We start from the raw sequence: 23,066 nt of genomic DNA, 5'->3' as shown, positions 1-23,066 counted from the left end.
TTTCTCTTTCTTTCTTTCTTTCTTTCTTTCTTTCTTTCTTTCTTTCTTTCTTTCTTTCTTTCTTTCTTTCTTTCTTTCTTTCTTTCCAATCAAAGAATGACATCAGTAGCAAAGATAGCAATGCTTCTCTCGGCAGCAGGATGGAAACAAGCAGAGAGAGCTGGCTTTGGACGGAGACAATTTTTTTTTTTGGGGGGGGGGGGCATTACAAACGTATTGTTGACTACTGCGAAAAGCACCCTGAGGCTGCCGAGGAAATAGAAGTGGAGCTAGAACTTAGTAAAGAGATGATGAATCTTCTTCCAACAAAAGACGAAAGATTCAGAACCAAAGATGACCCTGACTTAAAATCCTCATTTTTAATGAAAGAAAATGTGTAATATTGAATATATTTTCCCCCTTAGTCAAAGGGGTCCAATTCCATTGTGACACTTTTATTTTATTTTTTAAAATATGTTTTTATTGCTTTTAGAGAGGAAGGAAGGAAAAGGGAGGGAGGGTGGGAGGGAGAGATAGAGATAGAGATAGAGATAGAGATAGAGATAGAGATAGAGATAGAGATAGAGATAGAGATAGAGATAGAGATAGAGATAAAGATAGAGAAACATTAACCGGAACCCAGAACCTGGACATGTGCCCTGACTAGAAATCCAACCGGCAACTTTTGCGACCTTTCAGTGCACAGGAGGACTGAGCTACACGGACCAGAGCCCATCGTGATACTTACTTTTATAGCCAAATGAGTGCAGTTTGAAGTTGAGGTACGGACAGACCAGCTGAGTTTTTGCTAGGACCTTTATCAACATAAAGAGAATTAATAATTTACACATAATTATATAAATTGCCTTTTAAAAGTGACATGTGATTGGTATTTTAGATTGCTTGTTTCCTATTTAAATATAAACCTTTCCTGCCTCATTTTCTAAAGGAAGGTTCTTGGTTGTTTAGTACTTGATGGATCCTTTAAGAGGAAAAATGCTCGGTAATGTACCTGGTAGACAGGCCTGTTATTATATTAAAATTGAAAAAGTAACTTCCCATAGTTATTCTTTTCTAATGTTTACTTTCCTAAATTCACAAAGAAATCTTTCCTTCTTAAAAATATTAAAAAGTAAGTTAAATTGTTGTAAAGTATTGTAAAGTAGTTTGCCTCATTTATAGGGGGAAAAGGCCTCATTGGGAATATAACAAATCATCTTGTTTCACTAATAAAAGGTTCTATTTACTCTTTTTTGGGGCTAAGAATTAATGTGAATGACCCATGTCCTGTGTGGTTCAGGGTTCAGGCTCTGGAAGAGGGGCCACACGCAAATGACAGAGACAAGAAATAATAATTTGGAAACTGGGGGGCCAGGCGGGAGCCCATCCCAAGAGGAAGGACTCCACTTGTGCTCAGGCTTTGCCATCCTTTTATTCAGTTTGGGTTACACCTATAAGCCTTAGGCAGGCAGTTTCCAGTAACAGACAGACTATCTAACGAGTAAGGATTTACATGACTATCTGGTGGGGAAGTTGCTTCAGCTACCCTTGTCTCCACTAAATAGTTGGTGCATAGCTCTGACCTTTGCCAGGGCTCAAGGGTCACCAGCATTCTGGGCTCCTTGTCCATACCTCTCTGCTAGAGAAGACAATAGGCGGCTTCCCACAAATTAATTAAAAAATTTTTTAATCCTCACTTGAGGATGTGTTTTTTTGTTTGTTTTTTTAAAAAATTGATTTTAGAGAGAGAGAGGAAGGGGGAGAGATAGAGAAACATCCCATAGGTCCCCTGGCCAGGGACTGAACCTGCAACTTAGGTATGTGCCCTCAACATGAATCAAATCTGCAAACTTTCAGTGTATGGGACAATGCTCCAACCCACCTAGCAAAGCAGCCAGGGCAAGAATTGATTTTTGATACTTCAAAGGTATTGCCTTATTTGAAGCCAGAGAAGAATATTTGTTCAGTAATATTGCACAGATAAAAAAACATTAAAATTTCAGTCATTGAATAAATACTTATTGAGATACACTATGTGCCAGAATAATCTTAATTGGTTACAGTTTCTCATCAGAATACATATATGTATACCTTTAAGCACTGTTGGAAAAGCATATGTGCTTCACAATAGCATTGTTAATACATGTTAGTGATTTTAAGAAAAGCAGAATTGAAATGGAGTCACTTTCTAGTACAAAAATCAAGATCGGTTGTAAAATTTTTTTTTTTAATTTTTTTTGGGATAACTGAAGTTTTATTCTTGGAAACTGGTAGTTGTTGGGGTCCTACCCCAGCAGGTCCAGGGGTTCCCAAAGGTGTGGATGGAGTTGGCGAAGAAGGAATGACACGGAGACAGCGTTCAGTTGATCAGCAGCCTAGCCAGGTTCTCGAGTCAGGTTCTCCAGCCAGGTTCTCACCAGGTTCTCCAGCCAGGTTCTCGCCAGGTTCTCCAGCCAGGTTCACCAGTTGTAAAATTTGATACAGAGAATAGCTCTGTATGTTGGTTTGCCTATTAATTTGCTTTGGAACGTTTAGGACTAGGTCACCTTTAAGATTCTGTAATATTTATATATATATATACTAGTGGCCCAGTGCATGGAATTCATGCACATTAAAAGGGAATTAATTAGAGAAAATATTTTAGTATTTCTATTTGCCCTTTCTCTATAATAGAAGTGTCAGAGATGAAAGAAAATTAGTAAAATATATATGAAAATCTTCCTCCTGTGAACATCTGGGGCATGCCACAGGACCCAGAGTCAAGTCCCTGCCCACCAGCGTGCACCTCCAAATCACGCAAGACCCAGACCCGGCCGGGCCCCACCCCCGTCAAGCCCCACCGGGCAGGGGGCGTAACCTCAGGTCCCCAGTCAAGCCCTGCTGGGGGCAGGGTGCAATCTCAGGTCCCCCAGTGGACCCTCAGGTTCCCTGGCCCAGTGCCAGAGTGGGGGGCATGGCCTGAGGTCCCACTTCAAGCCCTACTGGGCTGGGGGCATGGCCTGAGGGCCCCTGTCAAGCCCCACTGGGTAGGGGGTGCAGCCTCAGGTCCCTGCTGATCACTCATTACAGCTTGTTACGGGAACCCTGCCCCTGCTGTGGGCACAGCCATTTTGTGTTATGGGAACCCTGTGGAGGGTGCAGCCATCTTGTGACAATGTGACAGAGTGAGGGTCAATTTGCATATTAATTCTTTATTATATAGGATGACAAACATCTTGCTTTTCCTTTGAGATCAATCTGTCAAGGAAAAAAATCTTTGAGTGTAATAGCAATATGAAATTCCTTCAATATTTCATATTTATTTCATATTTATTATATCTACTGTGGATCAGGCACTGTTCTTACTTTTCTAAGTAAAGAAGATACAGTGATTAATGAGATAAACAAGGTCCTGTTCTCATGGAGGAAGTGAACAAGTAAGAGAGATGATTTCAGGTGATGAGTGTTATTCAGAAAGGAACCAGAGTGATATAGAAACTTTTAATAAAAAGCTGTGTTTTTTTTTAGCTATAGTGATCTGGGAAAGTCCTCTGAAAAGGTGGGCGTTGACTCTGAGCTGAGAACTGGATGGTAGAAAAGGCAGCAAAGTAAAGATTGTTTGGTTGAGTATTCCAGGGAATGCTAGGCCTTCAGGCTCAAACAAGCTTTGGAAGGCATTGGGCATTTTATTATTTTTTTATTGTTTATTTTTTATAGCCATTTTCAGAGTCCTTAATGATTTGGATGTCTTTAAGGCTCATAACATGGCTTTACTATTGCCAGCTTTCTCTAAATTTTTGCAAAAACACATTCAGGTAAGCAGACTCATTGGCTGGCTTTGGACCTAGACATTTTAAAGAATTGCACAGCAGATCATAAAACTCCATTGCATTCATGAAGTATGGTTCATTAGCTTTTTGATGAAACATTCAAGGGGCATCTGTTTTCCCTTCTCTGTTCTCCTCCCTTCCCCACCTTTACCAATGGAGACCATTTTAGAGTAAATTATGACCTGTTCTCCAGCCTGATTATTCTGAGTCTGCCTGGCTTGACTGCCTCCTTCCTGCTGCCAACCTGCATCCCCCCATCTCATAGCTTCTTAGCCCTAACCTCTGAGAGCACAGAAGCAGAAACAAAGAGGAAGGACTCAAGCCAATTTATTATGGGTCTTGGTGGTGATGCTGGTAAGGGGTTTGCTGGAAAAGGAAACAGGAATTATGCTGCCTGGAAGCTCTAAGGCTAGAGTTTGCAGAAATTAGGCTTACAAGTAGCCACAGTGGGCATTGTGTAGGGAGGTAAAGGAACAGTGGGGATGGGTTGTGAAGGAAGGCTTAGACCACTGGCTTCTAGTACCTGATGGTGTTGGGACTAAAGATATGGGAGGGATTAGTGTGAGAGAAGGAGAGGAAAGCTTAGAGAATTTACCATCTCTAGAAACTCTGGGACCTTATCATGAGCATAGCAGGTTCACCACTTAATGGTTTTATCTAAGTTTCAGTTGTCTCATCTGCAGAGTGAGGACAGCAATCTCTATCTCATAGTGTTGTAAGAATGAAATTAGAGAATGAGTGTAAAGTATTGTACTCCATACAATGACTGGCATATTGTAAATGAATGGCACCTATATATTTTTTTAATCCTCATCTGAGGACATGCTTACAGAGAAGAAGAAAGGCAGGGAGGGAGGGGGGGGGGAGAGAGAGAGAAAGAGAGAGAGAGAGAGAGAGAGAGAGAGAGTAACATCGATAGGTTGCCTTCCATATGTGCCCCTACTGAGGATCAAACCCAAAACTCAGGACTGTGCCCTGACCGGAATTAAACTGGCAACTTTTTGGTATATAGGCTGATGCTCAACTAACTGAGCCACTCCACTCCAGCTGGCACCTATTATTATTAATACTACTATTATTATTATATTTTATTTTAATGGTGTTCTCTTGTCCTACTAAAGAGGGCATAAGAGCCCCTCAGTGGAAACTATGACTCTGGCTAAAAAGAACAATAAAGATTATATAGATTTGTTACCTTTAAAAGAGACTAATTTATAGAGTATATATTCAATTATGGCTGAATTTTGGAATAAACTCTTTTTATCCATGGGCTCTTTCCCTTCTTCCTGGCAAAATTATACTCTAAGCATTTTCATTTGCTCACCAAATTACTCATTAGCAATGACCTATTTAATTAATAGAATCAGTAAAATGGTATTACAATCCAGCTTAATTTAGTAGCTTGCAGCAATATTTTGGGGGCCTGTCATTCTCTTTTATTGTTCCTTCAGGTAAGTCAGCTTTAAAGTGAAAGACAAAAAAGGTATTTTTAATCTCTGGGTTTTTTTGTTGCTGTTTGTTTGTTTTTTAAACAGGTGGTTCTCAAACATGTGCATCAGCATCAGTTAGAGGGCTTTTTGAAACACAAGACGCTGGATCCCACCCCCAGAGACTTCCAGGCTGCAGTTGAGAGCACCTGTTTCAAGTCAAGGCTGATTTTTCTGCACTTTCAGCTGTCGTAGCAATGGGGCTGAAAGATCTCTTCTTGGCTTAATGAACTCTGTAGATTTTTTTAGTTGGCTAAGCAGTAGTTTATAGCCACTTTATGTTAAGAACCTTTTTTCAGGTCTGCAAAGTGTCCAGTACTGCAATTTGTCTTCCACCGCAGTCCTCATAGGGACGTGTTCCTGAAAGAACTGTGTGTGCGTACACTGGAAGAGCTCTTGTGCTTGGGGTTGTGCTTTGAGAGACAGGAAGACATGACCTGTTACCATGCCATAGTGCTCTGACTTCCGTATCTGTCTGAAGAAGCAGGCACTGGGGATTGTAGATGGCATTGAAGAAGGGGGTGGGCTAGGGGTTAGCAAGAAGCACAGGTGCCTGGGTAAGATCCCTGTCACCATGAGGTTATTGAGGCAGTGGGTCCCCATGAGTTGTGTAGGAGACAAAAGGAGCTCTATCATACAACTGCTGTAAGACTTTGAGTCATTATGAGCAACTTGCGTATAATGGAACTACTGTATATTAAACGGCATTCCATACCCGCTTCTGTAGAATGCTGCCTCAGGGGCCAGTGGTGACCTTCCTATCTTAACCAATGTACAGCCTGCTAAACCTTGCTTCACTGGCAGTGGCCACGGAAAGTTTGCAAGGCAACTGGGATAGGAGTGTGAGATGGTGAGGAGGCCAAAACTGTGCTGGAATGAGACAGGAGGGTGGCCCTTGAGTCCCATCAGGAGGTAGGAAGGAGGAGCATTGGTTTGTGGACATAAGTATCCTAGAGATTGGTAGTAATCTCTAGGGAAGGGGAATCTCACTTCCTTATGCTCTGACAGGTGAGGTCTCAGCGTCATTGTATTTCAGGGTGTTAGAGTGAGGCATTTTTTGCTCATCTGTACTCCCAGGTTGATGAAAACTGCAATACAGCAGTTGCGAAACACTGAACCCTGAATCAGGGCAAGAGCTCTGGTCTGGTAAGTTAGCTCTGCTTTGGTGCTTGACATTGTCTTCAGTGTCTGCCCTAGTGAGTGGCCTTCTGCTGTTTGAAGGTTGATCATGCTTTGCTTCCTTCTTTACTTTGGCTGCTAGAGTCTGAGTCAGATTTGTCACTCATGCATGACAATTGAGCAAGATATATTGTGCATTTTTGACTATTTTTTTTCATTTTTCATTTGCACATTTACTTTCCCATTATATGGTATATATTTTCTTAACCATCTATTTGTGTGTGTGTGTGTTGAAACACAGTATACACACACACACACACACACACACACACACACACACACACACACACTGAGTGGCCAGATTATTATGACCATCCCATCAGTACTTCGTTGTGCCACCTTTTGCCTTCAATACTGCGGTGATTCTTCTTGGCATTGGCTCCATGAGATGTTGAAAGGTGATGTGAGGAATCTGACACCATGCCTGATGAATAGCACTGTCTAGTTCTGTGAGATTTGATGGTTGTGGAACCAGCTGCCTGATGGCTCTTCTAACTGTCCCACAAATGCTCAATTAGAGTGAGATCTGGTGATTGTGGGGGCCACCTAAGCAAGGTAGTCTCCCTCATGTTCTTGAAACCACTCCTGCACAATACGAGCACCGTGGCATGGTGCATTATCTTGTTGGAAGAAGCCATATCCATTGGGATACACCATCAATATGATAGGATGAAGTTGATCAGCAATGATACTTAGGTATGTTGTACTATTCAGATGTTTATAATGATCTGGCCCTCTAGCAACTTCAGCAGGAAAGTATAGCTACTTTGCCTACAAACGTCAGGTGGTCATAATAATCTGGCCACTCAGTATATATATTTGTGTGTGTGTTGAAACAGTGGTTTTAAATATAAGTGATTGTCTAAAGTCTTACATATGTCTCCTTTTCCCCCAATTGACCCCCCCCCCCAAGCCATTCCCATCCTGGGCAAGCCCCCACCACCCCAGTGTGTGTGTCCATTGGTTATGCTAATATGCATGCATACAAGTCCTTTGGTTGCTCTCTAACTCCTGCCTCCCCCATCATTTGTCTCTAGATCGATCTATTCTTGTTCATCAAACTATGTTGATCATTATATCCCACTTATGGGTGAGATCATGTGATATTTATCTTTCTCCAACTGGCTTATTTTGCTTAGCATAATGTTCTCCAGTTCCATCTATGTTGTTGCAAATGTTAAAAGTTCCTTCTTTTTTATAGCAGCGTAGTAGTCCATTGTGTAGATGTACCACAGATTTTTAATCCATTCATCTGCTGATGGGCACTTAGGCTGTTTCTAAATCTTAGCTATTGTAAATTGTGCTGCTGTGAACATAGGGGTGCATATATCCTTCCTGATGGGTGTTTCTGGTTTCTTGGGATATATTCCTAGAAGTGGGACTACTGGGGCAAATGGGAGTTCCATTTTTAACTTTTTGAGGAAACTCCATACTGTCTTCCACAGTGGCTGTAGAAGATTGTGTTCCTACCATTTCAGCAAAATTGCATACAAAAGGCAAGCAGGTATCAAGGTAGGTGGATGTTGGGGACTACCTACTACAGCTCAAGTTTTGTTAGAACATGGGGTAGGTAGAAACGTGCCCTCCAAAGCACAAAGAGCAGCTGTGGGCTAAGGTGGGGCAGTCTCAATTAAAAGGCATGGCTGCCATGCAAGCTCACCATTTTAGAATGATTATCACTTTGATACACCACTATAAAAGCAAAGGAGTTGAAATTTTCCATTAGACACCTTGTTGGGGAGTTTTATCTGGTCAGGTTACTTGACTACTGGAGTGTGGAAAATCTTTAAGAACTAGATTTTGTAGGTACAGGATGTACGAGGCAATGTCCACTTACTGTGACAGCTTTTAGGGCAGATTTTATTTGGCAATGGCAGTGGTGTTTACCCCACAGAGGCTGGTAGTAGCAACGGATCTAACATACTCAGCTGGAAACCCTAATAAGTTATTATCTACAAAGTGCTAGGCATTTTGTCTATAATATGGCAACTCCTTTCAATCTTACAGAGGCTTATATTTCTAGAGATAAGCAAACAAGCTCAAAGAGGTTGACTGACACAAAGCCAGGAAACCAAGTGGGAGAGCCAGTGTCTGTCTGCCCTTCGAAGTTTCTCCTTTCTCTATTATGGCCATGCTCCCCCAAACCAACAGTAAGCCTGCATCAAATTTACAAGATTCCAGTCTACTTAAGATTGTGTTCCTACCATTTCAGCAAAAGTCAAAAAGGGGATAGTGGTTCCAGAAGATCGAATAAAAGAGGCAAGCTAATACTACAAACATTCCCAAAGAATGACAAAATACATAATAGAAGGTAGACCAGTAAACTATGTAATGTTAGAATAATTTAAGATTGATCTTGGTTTCAATTTTGCAGGGTCCTTATTTTTTTTAATTTCGCTGGAGGATATTTTTTCCATTGCTTTTCAGAGACAGAGTAGGGTGGGGGTTGGGGGAAGAAACATTGATGTGAGAGAGACATATCGACTGGTTGCCTCCTATAGGCGCCCTGACTGGGACCAGGTCAAACCTGCAACTGAAGTTATGTGCCCATGACTGGGAATCAAACCTACCAGCCTATGGTGTGTGGGCTGAAGCTCTAACCACTGAACACACAGGCTAGGGCTGCAGAGTCCTTTTATCGTCCTCCTACCCTTTATTTTTAAACAGAAGGCTATAAAACATTGTTGGAAGCCCTCCAAAAAGAAACAATTTCATACACTGCTAATAAAAATGTATAAATTGATTAAGTTTTCTAGGGGTCAAAGTGGCAGTAAGAAAAGCTTTTAAAAATTGGCATCTTCTTTCCACTAGCAATTCCATTTCCACGTACTCATCTTAAAGAATATTAAGAACACATAAAAGATTAGTAACACGATGTTCTTTAAAGCAGTTTATTAGTGAAAAATTAGAAACAACCTAGAAATCGACAGTCGTTTAGTAAAATGTGGCACATATGATGGAATACCATGCAGCTATTAAAAAAGATGCAGCAATACATTTGACACAGCAGGATGGTCATGGTGTTGTCAAGTGAAAAAGTTACAAAACAGTATGTACAAGTTGATCCCACTTAAAAATATCTACAAAAGCATGGAAGAGTCTGGAAGGCTATACACCTAAGTAACAGTTCTCCCTGGATGGTGGTATTATAGGTTATTTTTATCTTTTAAGCTATATTTTCACATTTTTTTCCTTTTTATCAACACATCTGACTTTTATTAAGCATTAACAATTCTTAAACAAACTTCCTTTGAAGTGGGAATGAGAGCAGAGCTTAGCAACCTGAGTCAGAGATGCATGTTAGTCTGATACCACTATAATGGTTTGTTGGGGTGCTTTGATGTCAAACTGCCACTGCACTGAGTGGAAATGGGGGTTGTTGGGCTTACCTTTCTCAGACTATCCCACTAACTCCCACAGCAACCAAGTACTGGCATTCTATACTCTACATTCACGTCCACTTTATAATATAGCCCAACAAGATTCCTCTACACTGAAGACAGCACTGTTGTTGGTACAGGTACAGAAGGCAGGAATTTCTCAAGTGATGTCAGATAATAGGCCTGAAGGTGACAGTACACACTATGTGCTAGCCTTAAGCTAACAACTGTGATCAAAAGAATTATGGTCTGCATCTCAGAAAGCCTGCATTCTTAAGTGATCAATATATACTAAACAAATTATAAAAGTAACTATAATTTTGATTAATGCTAGAAGACAATTTTTGTCTTAAAATGTTACATGAAGAACTAAGACTAGTTCTACAGCCCCTTGAAGAAAAAAAATCAGTACAACTTAATGTAGGAAGTACTTGGAAATATGAATTAGCATTTTTGACAGTTCCTAGGTATGCTGCTATTGTCCATTTTGGGGTCTCACACTGAGAACCACTGCCCTACTGAGTAGGCTTCCTAATTAGGACAACGGGGGGAAAAGGGCTGGTGTGCTCTTAAATACCCTTCCTCCCCTTTTGAGTCTCAAGAAGTGGAGAAGGGGTTGAGACAAAGCTGGCTGTAGGTCGAAGTGCAAAGCCATCTATTTATATGGCTCCTCACCCAGGCTTGAAGTGCTACACACTACGACACCATATTTCAAAAGTTCAGGCATTTGGGAAGTACAGTAGAGATTTTTGAGGACTCCTGTCAACAGAGCTGAGCCTAAATAAACAAAGCTATAGCTTCTTGTCCAGCATTCCATCACCCTCCCCCCATTTATCTCAGAAAATGTCCTCCCAACACCAGCTCCTACATTCACATTCTGTTCGCTTGTACTGGTGGAAGGTAACAGCATCCTAGGAGGATGGACTCTAACCCACTGGATTCAGGTTTATTTCTCACGTTACCCAGAGTGAGGCACACTCCTATTTCCCTAATCTTCTATAATATGAATTCTTTTAATTAGCACCATAAACAAAGATTTAACACCATGGACTTTTAGGTTAGATTACTTTGAGGACAAATGTAGAGACAACCCAACCACTTATTTTTATTTGTAAAAGAGCCTACAGTTATCTCCAAGTTTATTTTTTATTCATGAGTATCCTTCACATGTTACTATACCTAAGCTCTGGGGCACAAAGTTTATTTAAATAATTCTGAATTGCACCGTGAATTAATAGGCTTCCCAAGCTTTTCTTCTATGCCTAAAGAACCTTTATGGGCCTTTACCTGAGTAAAAATTAAATCTATGACTTTACAAAACAAGCCAAAACCAAAATAAAACTAACCCCCATCCCCAACAAGCACACAAAAAACCATTAAAATAAAAAGCAATAAACAGAAGAATAAGCCCACATGTTGTGGTAGATTTGTAGTAAACAAAGGCACAAGAAGCCTTAGAACCATAATATTATTGAAGGCTAATGTACATCACTGGGTTACTATAGTCAATACTCATTTAGTGGAAGGCAGAAGGGTCTAATAAAATTTTGCACTGACTGTGGTGAGGTTAAACCAGGGGTGGGCAAACTTTTTGACTCGAGGGCCACAATGGGTTCTTAAACTGGACCGGAGGGCCGGAACAAAAGCATGGATGGAGTGTTTGTGTGAACTAATATAAATTCAAAGTAAACATCATTACATAAAAGGGTACGGTCTTTTTTTTTTTTTAGTTTTATTCATTTCAAACGGGCCGGATCCGGCCCGCGGGCCGTAGTTTGCCCACGGCTGGGTTAAACCTAGATCTGAGTCTGATTTAAAGAGGGTGGAGGATAGGACAAGAGTAGAACAGATCATATCATATCATATATATAAAAGAGGTATCTCTGGTTCAGTCATAAACGAGGCCTACAGTCTTTGTAGATCAGGAAGCTACAAGGGCTAAAAAGTGAAAACTGGTAGAGAATTTCCTGTGTGTCAAAACTTTCCCTAAAAATTGCCTAACATACAAGATAATAATAACCTTAAGGTGGCATAATTATCCCCATTTTACTAATAAGGAAACAGCAGTTCATGCGTTATCTCTGTTGAAGTTCAGAGAGCACAGTATGCAAGGAAGACTGGATTTGAATCCAGGGACCATTCCATTCCAGTGGTCGTACTCTCCCCTTCATTACTCTACTTCCTATAAACCAGATTTATAGTTGCTGTTTTAAAAGTTGACCTGAATTTTTTTTTAAAAATGATCTTTAAAGCCTAAATCTTGACTTTATAAAACATAATAGGTAGTACTCTAGGCTGTCTGTAGAACTTCCTTCCTGGGGGTGGGAGGGGGGGGGGTGGGGTAGGGCGGGGGAAGCTTGCTCGCTTGGTTCTATAGCTAACCAGCTTGAGCAGCTTTTGGCTTGAGTATGGCAATTCACAGTGTGAATCAAAGTGTCTTGTACAACTATAAAATCTCAACTATAATTTGTCTCATAGCACCGAAATAAAAGGGTAACAACTACTGTTAAAAGTTTAGACTGAGTTAAATTATCAACATGTTTACCAAGTTATTAGGAACTCTAAAACACCATTTTGAAACATCCTTTTGTGTTAAGTATTTATCATTTTTTAAAGTACCAAAAAAATATTTTGATGCACTAACATTCCCTGAAATGAGCTACATCTCTGCAATTCTTGTGTAAGTTAGCCTGAATTACTTTCCATTGTCAGAATGTATTATACTCTTTCGGCTCCTGGCCTGGCACATCTTTTCCTCTATGAAGCACTTCCTCTTCAAACTACCTCCCACTCACCAAATCTCAATCAGGTGACGCCCAAAGCACCGAAACACAGTACCTTATCCTATCATGACAGTGATACTTATTCTGCATCTTGTACCTGGACCTCAACAAATGCTTAATAAATGATAGAATAAGAATGACAGAAGTTCTAACATGGACACAATCTGTTGATTCACAGCAATGGTCCAAATAACAATTTTCTGACTCAAAGTGTGTCACTAATAATTTCAGTAAGTGTGTGTTTCATAACTACAGATCCTGATCAAGATAAACTAAGTTTATCAATATTTTATAAGTTAATAAGTTTTCAAAATTTTATTAGTAAGCTCAGAGTAACCAAAAGTGGATTGTTTGTATACACTTTATGATGAATGTAGTTTCACTGGTTTGTATTTTTATAAAGATTTGTTGTTCAGTAAAAACAAATTCTCTGTATTGTACTGCAGTATGTTCTTAATGAGTCCAATTCTGATCATGCTTAAACTGTGCCAACTGAACAATCTTAAAACATTGCTTAGTGAATTGAACTTGCCTCAGATGTTTTAGAACCTTTACTGCAAAAATACCAGAGAAGTATGGTAGTGCTTTTCAAAGACTAGTTGTTCTTAAATTTAAATCATTCAGTAGTGTTTAATAAAATAAACAACCCCCCCCCTCAAAATAACCCATTGAAATATGTTATTGAAATCATTCAACTTCTGTTGGAAAACAAGGTAAACATGGTATAATTGCATTTCTGTTCAAGGAAACATTCAGAAACACATTCTTCACAAAAGAGGTTTATATCCTAGGTCTCTTCTGAAACCAAAAGTTAAAAACAAATTTTAATTTTATTCTTTGGCTATACCTAATAAATGAGTCACTGATATCAATTCACAATAAATTTATTTTACAGAAAAGAAAAAGCTTGCCATTAATGAAAAATTCAGTAGAAAACAGTTCTTCTGTTTTAAGTTGGGGCTCAAAAGTAGAAGCTGCTTATTAGTGAAACCTCAGTAGAAAGAGAATTTTGTAAGAAAACATTCTTGGTATGAAAGTTCTAACATAAATTCTGTAATGAAATAGTTACCAAGCAATTTTATTGGCAGAAAGCCCGTTTCTGATGGCTGGTATTTTCTTTCCAGTCTCTTTAAGACATTAACATGGAAGATACTAAACCTGCTTTATTTAGAGTTAGTTGTATATAAATAGGGTGTCATGATGGATAATCTTTCCATAGTCCACCTATTTAATTGAGCAGTTCTAAGTAGGTAATTGGCACCCTACCCTTCTGATTTCCCCTTTCCCCCATTAGCCAGTCTGAATCCATTCCAACGACACTGAACACAGTGATCACCTACAAAATAAAAATATTTCCAGTTACTATGTTAAAAAATAAACACATAGGAAACTAATCAGATTTGTATTTAACTATTCACTATCAAGGGACTTTAAACATTATTGTCAATTTTGCTAAAAGTTAAAGGATATTTTTTAGAGGCAGTTTTAGAAATCTTCCAGTTATTTAGCAGTTAAAAGCTTTAAATATTTATGTGATGTTATATTTTGTTAAAGAATAGTAGTTAAAATTCTATAAAATTGAAATCTATGAAAGCATTCATGATAAACTATTTCCAAATAAGTAATGAGGAATTTGCATTTTGTTATACTAGAAGATATGTCAATCTACAATAGTTTTCTTCTTATACCCACTTTACTCACCTCATCTGCAAGAAGTGATAATTCACTACTGTTTGCAGCATCATAATCGTATAGAACCCTGGCCTTTCTGCTGCCACTGCCCTCCTTAAGGTCAATAAGGTTGGAAGGAGAGGTCATTACTAGGCCACTTGAAGTCATGGCAGAAGAACCAATCACATTTGATGAAGCAGATGGTACAGGTACCACGGAAGTCTGATTGTTGTTAGAATGATAACTGGATGGAAAACTGTTGAGAAGAAAATGGCTAATTAACTATTTCGAGCAACCAAAGCTCCTGGATACCACCACTTGATGGCAGTGTTTACTTGCTACCAACTTTCACTGTGAACAGAGATTTATGGATGCTGATATTTTAATGACAAAGTGTGCTGACCAGCTTATTATGCCTCTTGCAGTATCTTGACTCCTCTAAGCCTCATGCACATGAAGTCTGTCAACAAATCCTACTGCCTCTACTTTTAAAATTCACAACCAGAGTTTGACCACTTCCCCCACATCTACCACAATGACCCTGACCCAAGCCACCATCATTTTCTGAGTGACCAAATCATTCCAAAAGGTTCCAAACAGGTCTGTCAGCTTCCATCCCATGCCCTCTAACAACTATCCTCAACAGAGCAGCAAGAACAATTCTCCAAAAGGCTAAAATCAAATCATGTCACTCAATAGATCAAAATCTCTAAAGGGTCCTCATATCTGAATAAAGGCCTAAGTCCAAACAGTGGCTTCCAGAGCCCTGTGTGTTCCAGCTCTGTGTCCTCAATTCATCTCCAACCAAGCCCTCCTTGCTGTTGCTTGAATGTAACAGCCATGTCCCTGCTTCAGGGCTTTTGTTCCTGCTATACCCTTCCTGGAGCATCGTCTTTCAGAAGCTGCATATTTTGCTTCCTTACATCTTCTAAGTCTTTGTCTTCCCTGACAAACAGCTACCCTAACCAAGGTACTAGCTTGCTGTATTTTTCTCTATAGCATTTATCACCTTCTAATATATGATGTAATTCACATATACACTGATTTTTCTACTTCCCTCTACCCCCAAATAGAATGTAGGTTCCATTTCTAATTCAAGTTTCCCTCTAAAGTTAAGAATACATTTCCTAGCATTCCTTCCTGAGTGAACTCAAGTCCTCAGCAGTGATTAAATATACACATTTCTGAAGATAGAAATAAAGCCCTCTCTCTCCACCTATGAGGTTTTAAAAGTCTCTAACCATGGAATTTTACTTTCAAATTTACTAGTATGTTTGGCTGTTGTTTAGCCACTAAGATCTACCTATGTTAATTTTGGGGAATTTATGGAAAAAACAAAACACAACACTAACCAACCAAAAAACCTGAAAGGCCCTTTTCACCTTTTAAGAACTTTAATGACACACTAAAAAAAATTAGACTTCCTGATATAACCTGATATGTTAAAACCTCCCAGTTATTTAAGAATACATTTACTAATCTTGTGAGAAGTGCTCTGTTTTCTTGTCTATAAAATGTGGATGTATTAATACCCACTTCGCTGGTGTGAGGATTATAACATTATTACATATGAGGTGTCTAAAAGAGTGTCTGGGGACACTGGAGCCCTTCCTAAGTGATTGCTGCTTTTCAGTTACTATTACTAACAACACTGCTATTTTAGCCATTAGCATTACAACCTGGTTTTACTCTTCAGAAATAGCTCTTGAATTTGTTACTGTGGATTTGGATGACTTTCAAGTTCTACATTTAAAGACCTACAAGTTTTCCCACTCTCAACCACTGGTCATTACCAGTAATATAATTCACTGAGGGCAGAGAGACAGGCTAGACATTCTTTCTCCGAATAATAGCACTATTTTCACTTTGTAATGTTTGAGGTTATCGTAAAGTGTAGCAAGGAAACTAGATTTTGTTTGAATGGCTGAATTCCAAGCATTTGTGTGGTTTTAAGCAGAAAGCAAGTATGAATGGTAACAATAGCAACTCCTCTGCAGCACTCCCAGAGTATTAGGACAAAGTGAATAGGAAGTAGTAAAGCTTCTTGGACTTAAAATAGTTATAGTGACGTGGGGAAGCAAATGGTATTCGGCTTTTAGATATTAATACCACTAACAAAACTTTAAATATAAAAGAAGTGTAAATCCTTCTATAAATCCTATTAGAATAACTAATGGTATTAGGATAAAATTAATTTTTAAGATCTAAAATTGTTTTGTAAATGTGCTTAATTTTGTTCTAAGTCTAGTTTTGAAAGATTAATATGCAGAAAGGAACATCAAAGTGTTGACATTTTTTGCCTTATTCCTTGAAAAGTAAACTTCAAACACCCTTGAAGCTATTTTTACATAGCGCAATAAAGGTATTCACTTAAATTATCTTCTCATCTCTGTTAATATTCTTCTGTGTTAGAAGAGCTCAAAATGTTTTTTATAACCTTAGAAGTCTGATAATAGGTTTCTTTTTTAAAAAAACTGATTTTGCCCTAGCCATTTTGGCTCAGTGGATAGAGTGTCGCCTGTGGAACCGAGAGTCCTGGGTTCAATTCTGGTCAAGGGCATGTACATTGGTTGGAGGCTCCTTCCAGGTCCGGGCCCTGGTTGGGGCTCATGCAGGAGGCAACTAACTGATGTGCTTCTCTCACACCGATACCTCTGTTTTTCCCTCTCTCTAAAAATCAATAGAAAAATATCCTTGGGTGAAGATTTAAAAAATTTAAAAAATAAAAAACCTGACTTAAAGCAAGCTAATAAAAGCCTTTAATTTTTCTAATCTTCATCTCTAATACTACTTTATAAGAAAAGACCTGAATTTCTTTTCTTATCAGGAATTTCATGAGAAAAGAAAATTACCACCTTCCCAGTTGTTTCTGAAGGTCTAACATGTACTGGTAACATTGTGCATAGTAAGTCATCTGGGCTTCTACAAAGTCATTCAGACAGCGGAGGTGATGGGCCTGTGAAGGAAAGTTACAGTCACTTCTTAGCTCTATAATCTATCATAAGGGGAAACAGAATACAACACTGTACTCAGGGAGAATCACTAGTATCTAGCACTTTACTACAAGGCTTATTAAGACTGACCATGGCCAACTGTGTAATAACAAACTGTTTAGCCAACAAAAATCAACAAATGGTTGATTATGGTGGGAGAACTAGGTGATAGAGTGTAAATAAAAATTTAAAATATTTCTTCATATATCTTAAAAAGTGTCACAGTTTAAATTTCCCTGATAAATAACTAAAAAGGAAGTTCAGGTTTTCTTCCGCAAATTGCCTGAGGACTATCAAAGTCCTTTGTTCCAAATGAATTTCCAATAAATGAATACTCACGTGTGTACTGCTAATTCCTTCTAGCAGAAGTCTGGTAATCTCTGCCTGACGATCGAATTCACTTTGAGTTATTCTTAATTCCTGTTCAGACTTAAATTGGAACATAGTTTTAGAACCTCATTAAGAGGACTTAGTCCATTTTACATACATTTATGTAGACTGTCAAAGAAAAACCCCAAACAAATCCTAAATGATAATCTGGCAATTCTCTGATTCTGCTTTTGTATCTAAATTGGTCCCTGGTTTCTAGACATTAGTTTTTCTATATTACTCAATCTAGACAGAACTGATTCCTTACAAGTACCTGACTCAAAAGAATCTATTAATGCCAAAGCTTAATGGCATACACATGAAAGTCTAGAAAAACTACTGGGACAAGCAATATATTTCCAAGTATCAACTTTGCCATTTTACAAAATCTTAAAATCACTAGTTTACATGTATAAAATATTTCAAAAAATCCTCAAACTACTACTATAGTTACTTTATTTTGAACTTAAAGATAGTCTTTAATATTAAATGAACAACTTCAGAACAAAATCACAGGATTTTAACCACTCGGATGTTTAGTTACCAAACATATACTTGTTTCTAGAACATAGTTTTTAGGTTTCTTCTAAGGATTCTTTAACCTACATAAGTGTCTTTAAGTTTTCTTTCCAAACTTTGCATGAAATAATGTTTTAAGCAGAAATATTACCCAAAAGATATGCTAGGGTTTTTCTGCAAGTAATGGGTTCCCTTTAATCAGTGGTGTGCTGGGGTAAACTGACTTTCTATGAAATACAAAAGCACTAATGTGTTTATTTTTATGGTGTAAATACTCCTACACAGTTGATTTCAAGCCACCAAGCTCAAGTCCCTGAACTTGGAGTTGGAAAGAGGTGTGTGTATAATAGTACACCACTCTTAGCTTCAACCATTGATATAGGTTTAGTGCTGGGACAAAACAGATCACTAAAAAATCAACATAATATAAAAACAGTAAATACTGGCAAAACCATCTTCTCAAACTTTTAGCAAGAGTTGGTTAGTAGTAAGTGAGTAGGTCACTCAAAATAGCTCTCTCACTGGGGATCATCATTATTAATAACATTATAATGGTATTTTCCACCTCTCCAGAATAAACAGCTTCCCACCCCCAGCCAAATAATTGCAATATTTCCAGGACTATGTAAAACTACTTTAAGTATAAAAAGTCTGAGCTTTTTCCTTTCATACCCCATCTCCCTCTCTTTCACCCTTGGTGGCAACAGTTAGCCTATTGAACCAATCAACAAGGAAGCAGCAGCAAAATAGATAATCAGTTGCTTAAGTATTCTAATTTCACTGGCAACAGGCCTGGCAGAGGGAACTAAGAACTGACCAGTAGATTGGATTTATAGAAATAAGCTTACATTACTCAATAAATGGTGTTAAAATTAAATTTACTTGACTAAAACCACCATGAAGACATGCTGCTTTGATACAGGGCTGAAGTAACCTTCATCTGGAAGCTAGTAAGAAGTGGAAGAAAGTCCCAGGAGAAGAATCAATGTTCTTCTTAAGGAAAATGTTAAGGAAAACCAATCACTTCAGTGTTACATTTGCACTATTTACTATTCTGCTTGCTTGAATGCAAAAAGTTTGATTAATACAAATAACCATAACAAACCAAAAATAAATAAATGAGGCTAGTTCCATGTACAACTTGAATTAATAACCTTTAGTAGGCTTTAATGGCAGAAAAGCCTACTAAGTGACAATATTTTTGTACAAGGTATAAACAAGTATGCTAAGTAGATTAAAAGTGACATGGAAGTTTGAGTCTGAAGTAGAAATAATGTTTTGTTTTGTTTTTCTCTTTCAAATAATTTTAATAACCTGGCAGTGAGTCAAAATATGAAAAGAAGACTCAAATTTATTTCAAGGGGGATGCTATCATGATTGCCTTACACATAACCAAAGTTAATGATGACAATGGATTCCAAAGAGTGAGGATGTTAAGAAGGCTTCAAGGTTCAGATTGAAGAACTTGGTTTTGGTGATTTGGTGTGGAGATGTGGAACTAGTGTTTTAAAGCTAAGACACTGAATAAAAAAATAAAATAATCTCAAGGACAAGGGATCAGACTTCCAGGTTTGAGCAACCTAGGCCTTATATTTAGAAAAGGTAAATGATAGGAAGAAAAAAATCTCATTAAAAAACAAACAAACAAGTTTCAGTGTGTACTGGGGTAGTTGCAAGCGATGAAAGTCCCAAATAATTTCTACTTCTACACATATAATTGAATCTGAGAGGCAGAGGTTAACTGAAATTAGGCTCAGCATAATCAATTTACTTAGGAAGAAAATGATCCATACTAGACAGGTAAAAAGGGTTTAAAGAAAGACAATAAATTTAAAGGGTTTTTATTCTGTCCTCCAGAAGATCTCATTCCCTGACTTAAGTTTACAATTGAAAGGTAGAGTTCTAGAGAAAAGAATTACTGCTTAGATTACTGTTACTGGGCTAATTGATCTAGAGCAGTGGTCCCCAACCTTTTTTTGGCCATGCCCCACCTAAGCATCTCTAAAATCCCAATGCCCCTTCTGTGACCTATAATTCTTATTCAAAAAGTGAAGTCCTATTCACGTGGAGGAAGCCTAAAAGGCCATTAACTTGGTCTAAACAAGCTTCCAAAGAATATGGCATCCATGAAAGAGAAAAATAAAATAACAAAAGGACAGTTGAAATACTGAGGAAGAAATAACTAAGAAATTATTTAAAATATAGTAATATGAAGTGATATGAAAAAATAGCAAATAAAGTTTCAAAACACATAATAGAGAACTGAAATGCATAAATATAACACAAAATATATTTACATACTGTATATGAGGCCCCTAGAACCATAAGAAATGCAAAAACTTCACTGTTAATAACTCATTCTCGAATTGCCCTCCTTAAAAATCAAATTGCCCCCCTGTGGGGCATGTGCCCCACGTTGGGAACCACTGATCTAGAGTATATGGTAGCATAACTTGTATCAGAAAAGCAAGAAAAGTCCTTTTAAGATGTAACTTGGGAAAAGGGCAAGAATTTGTTGGTCTGTGATATCAGCTAGAAATTTAAATCATGTATTTTCTGTGACAAACTTCGTCAGTGTTACTTACTTTATCCTATGGGCTTAAATCTTTAAAATATTCCAGAAACATAAATTAAACATTTTTAAATTATGACAAAAGTGAGATTTACAGAAGAATTTTTGATATATTTCTTAAGTTCCTCTCATATATACATAATATAAGTATTTGTTTCATGAATTGTTTCCCATTATATCAAATATTTCCTAAAGTTGCAGAGATTGAATCAAATAAATTTTTTAAGTATACTTGCATGCTAACCAAAGTGGAAGAGACCCTGGTTTTCTTGCTTAATCTATATTCTCTTCTATATTACTCTGCCATCTTTTCATGCTAGAAGTTCTAAAAGATATCAGAGGCCAGGGTGAAACTATAGCTAAATTGATGAATAGATTCCACAAAAGGGGATGAGAATATAAGTTAAGAATTTCACACTGGATTGCCAAGTCATAGAATCAACAGCTCCATAACCTATGCACAGAACAGATTGTATAGTCAGCAATCCTACTGTCAAAAAATAAATGAAAAACGATTCTGAAGATTTCCAATAGCATTTAAAACAAATCTGCATTAAAGTCATGATTTTATTTATTAAATTCTTGCTTAGTTATTTGATTTCCCAGCCCAGAAAGATTAGAAATGATAACAACAGGCTAGTCGCAGACATATGGACAACTTCTAAAAGTGACAGTTTGACAAGAAGACAACACACTTCAAAAACAAAAGATCTAATTGTTATACAGTATAATAATGAATATTCATAATAAAGACCCTAACTTTAAGTAAAATTCAATATATGTTATCCTGCTTAATGCAGCATCAAGAAACTTTTTGTACAAATGTTTTTAATTAAAGTGACAGAAAAATAAGCGTTGGTGCTGGAGAGAACAAGTTTCAGTTACCTAGAAAATTTACTTGTGTGACATGAACACAGAGAATATGATGTTAACTATATTTTACATAATTGCCATATGAATAAACCAAGTATTTAAACTGTCTCTGGCAAGGCACTATAAAGATTACCACTTAATCTATCAGGTATCAATAGTGTGTGCAAACAATATCTCTGCAGGACTGTTCTATTGCTCTGTGGACCTGAGTGTTCCATAATCATTTTCAGATTTTATAAGATACAGTAACAAAGACTGTGACTAGCCCCACGGTTATCGTCCAATATTCTCTGAGTGAATGACAATTAAATTTGTTTCATAATTCTGTAGTTTAATAATTTACTTACTTTTGTCACTTCCTCTGCCCAAATCTAGCCAGCATTAAAAATTAGAGAAAAATATACAGCATGAAAGTTGGAATTTAACATTTTCTACAACTTAGTATAGAGAAATGTAAATATTTTAATTCAAATGGCATACTCCTTTTCTCAGGATCACATTATCAGGTGAAATATAGAAGTAACTAAATTAGTACAGCTTAATATACTGTGAAAGTATGCCTTCATATGTATAAATACTATTGATTTTTGAACCTTATACTGATTCTCTAAATTAATAAGAATAACAGTTATCTAAAATGGAATATTTAACCCCTCTTAGTTCTAGTTTTCTTATTTATAAAAGTTTGGACCAAATGATTTCTAATTCCTCATTAGGCCTAAACTCTACAACTTTAGGAAATTAAAATAAAGCAAAGGTAAATGTACACTGAACACGGATATAGTCATTGGGATGGTGGGGGCGGGGGGAGACAATAAACTAGAGATACTACTATAATGAATTTAAAATTACCAGAGTTAAATACATCTTATTATAAGTAGATGATATCAGTAATAAGACAAGTGCCTAATTAATGAAACAGTCTTGCTAATTGGTTAGGATATTTTTACAAAAGAAAACCTACAATTTATATACTAACTTACCAATGACAGAAAGAAATAGTCTCACACTTTTCATTGTCCTACAGATAGGACAATGGAAATAAATAAATGCATTCTCTTGCTATCTCAGGAAAGCCCTCATTTAGTCAGTGATTCATGGATTGCACCCCCCCCCCTTTTAATTCAATGCTAATATTGGGAATAAAAGCAGCTAGTTTAACTGCCAATTTATTATCAACTTTACTACAATTTCCATGTCACTTCTGTGGAAGTAATTTATGTAGGAATATAATATACCAAATACTCATAAATCTTTACTAGCTAACACTTTTAAGATTTGGGCAGTGTTCAGATTTTTCATATTTCCATCATGTTAAAAAATCAAAAATTCCCAGCCGGCCAGGTGTGGCTCAGCAGTTGACCAAGGAACCAAGAGATCACCAGTTCGATTCCCAGTCAAGGTATATGCCTGGGTTGCCCCCAGTAGGGGGAGTGCAGAAGGCAGCCAATC

General features: G+C 37.6%; 1 protein-coding gene and 1 non-coding gene across 8 annotated transcripts in view; both read right to left on the bottom strand.

Annotated features, from left to right (window-relative positions):
- Positions 1-3,667: 3,667 nt before the first annotated feature.
- Positions 3,668-3,797, bottom strand: LOC118678015. Its single transcript, XR_004974704.1, has one exon. It is a non-coding gene; the product is annotated as a small nucleolar RNA SNORA33 (small nucleolar RNA).
- A 5,534-nt stretch (positions 3,798-9,331) lies between these two features.
- Positions 9,332-23,066, bottom strand: part of SH3GLB1 (SH3 domain containing GRB2 like, endophilin B1) — a 34,725-nt gene continuing 20,990 nt past the window's right edge. For 5 of the 7 annotated variants that reach the window (XM_036352597.1, XM_036352598.1, XM_036352601.1 and 2 more), the window contains 5 exons: positions 21,962-21,985; positions 17,621-17,710; positions 17,144-17,244; positions 14,319-14,544; positions 9,332-13,953 (listed from right to left, as the gene is read on the bottom strand). In XM_036352597.1, the coding sequence (XP_036208490.1) occupies positions 13,846-13,953; positions 14,319-14,544; positions 17,144-17,244; positions 17,621-17,710; positions 21,962-21,985 (549 nt within the window). In that variant the 3' untranslated portion in view covers positions 9,332-13,845. The remainder of the gene's footprint in view (positions 13,954-14,318; positions 14,545-17,143; positions 17,245-17,620; positions 17,711-21,961; positions 21,986-23,066) is intronic. The other 2 variants (XM_036352599.1, XM_036352602.1) reach the window with 1 other exon arrangement.

Source organism: Myotis myotis, unplaced genomic scaffold (assembly GCF_014108235.1).
Source record: "Myotis myotis isolate mMyoMyo1 unplaced genomic scaffold, mMyoMyo1.p scaffold_m19_p_2, whole genome shotgun sequence".
NCBI lineage: Eukaryota > Metazoa > Chordata > Mammalia > Chiroptera > Vespertilionidae > Myotis > Myotis myotis.
This window is presented reverse-complemented; position numbering and strand designations above follow the sequence as displayed.